This window comes from Limulus polyphemus, unplaced genomic scaffold, assembly GCF_000517525.1.
Source record: "Limulus polyphemus unplaced genomic scaffold, Limulus_polyphemus-2.1.2 Scaffold90624, whole genome shotgun sequence".
Taxonomy (NCBI): domain Eukaryota; kingdom Metazoa; phylum Arthropoda; class Merostomata; order Xiphosura; family Limulidae; genus Limulus; species Limulus polyphemus.
This window is the reverse complement of record NW_013756220.1, coordinates 1-1,022: the sequence shown is the minus strand read 5'-3', so window position 1 is coordinate 1,022 and position 1,022 is coordinate 1. Positions and strand designations below refer to the sequence as shown.

The window sequence follows — 1,022 nt, the reverse complement described above, 5'->3', positions numbered from 1 at the left end:
GCGACACAAGTCCTTTCTAATAAAACTGGTTTATTCTTTCCGAATACAACTACACGATACACTGATTTTCAACAATCGCGCTAAAACAACGAACGTTAACTTCAACAATACGTCTCTCTCTGACTGCAGTTCAATTACTCACTATCTACACACACATTACATTATCCAGTCACGTTGTGAGCGTCTTATTTATATACCAGAAAAACATATATATCTAGTAAATGCTAGGGCATTCACGAAGGAACAAGACAACAATATGTATTTGTGCATATTAAACTTATTAAATTTATTTTACTGAATAAAGTATTTCAAATTTCACTGATTAAAGCTCTTTGAACATGGAAGTATCTAAAGAGCATTTGAGGCATATAATGCGTTATGAGTTTAAAAAAAGGAACTCTGCAGCCAAAACGACTCGAAATATTCACTCAGCTTATGGAGAAGAATGCCTGAATGAAAAAACTTGCAGAAGATGGTTTGCAAAATTCAGAAGTGGAAATTTCAGCCTTGAAGATGAAGACCGAACAGGACGTCCAGTTGAGTTTGATGATATGCTCCTTGTGGCATTACTTGAAGAAAATCCTGCCGTATCAGTTGAAGAATTGGCTATGAAGCTTGGTTCAAACCATACAATTGTTCATCGTCATCTTCAACAACGTGGAAAGGTTCCTAAACTTGGAAAATGGGTGCCACATGAATTGTCTGAAGTGAACCGCAAATCGCGAGTTGAGATCTGCTCTTCTCTTCATTCTCGTGACCTTATCTCGCCCTTTTTGGATAGATTTGGGACTGGTGATGAAAAATTGATTTTTTATAAAAATGTTAAACGTCGTAGGCAGTGGCTTAGTAATGGGGAAAAGGCCCAACCACAACCGAAAATGGAACTTCATGCGAAGAAGGTTCTTCTCTCTATCTGGTGGAATTGCAAAGGAATTATTCACTTTGAGTAGCTGCCAACTAATGCGACAATCAATGCTCAAGTCTATTGTCAGCAATTAGAGCGTTTGAACGTGGCTTTAAAG

At 37.6% G+C, this 1,022-nt stretch overlaps 1 protein-coding gene across 1 annotated transcript; it reads left to right on the top strand.

The window, feature by feature from the left end:
* Positions 1 to 338: 338 nt before the first annotated feature.
* Positions 339 to 950, top strand: LOC106477886 (histone-lysine N-methyltransferase SETMAR-like). The gene has a single exon (XM_013938406.1). It carries the CDS (start codon positions 339 to 341, stop codon positions 948 to 950), a length of 612 nt encoding a protein of 203 aa, XP_013793860.1.
* The last annotated feature ends 72 nt before the right edge of the window (positions 951 to 1,022 follow it).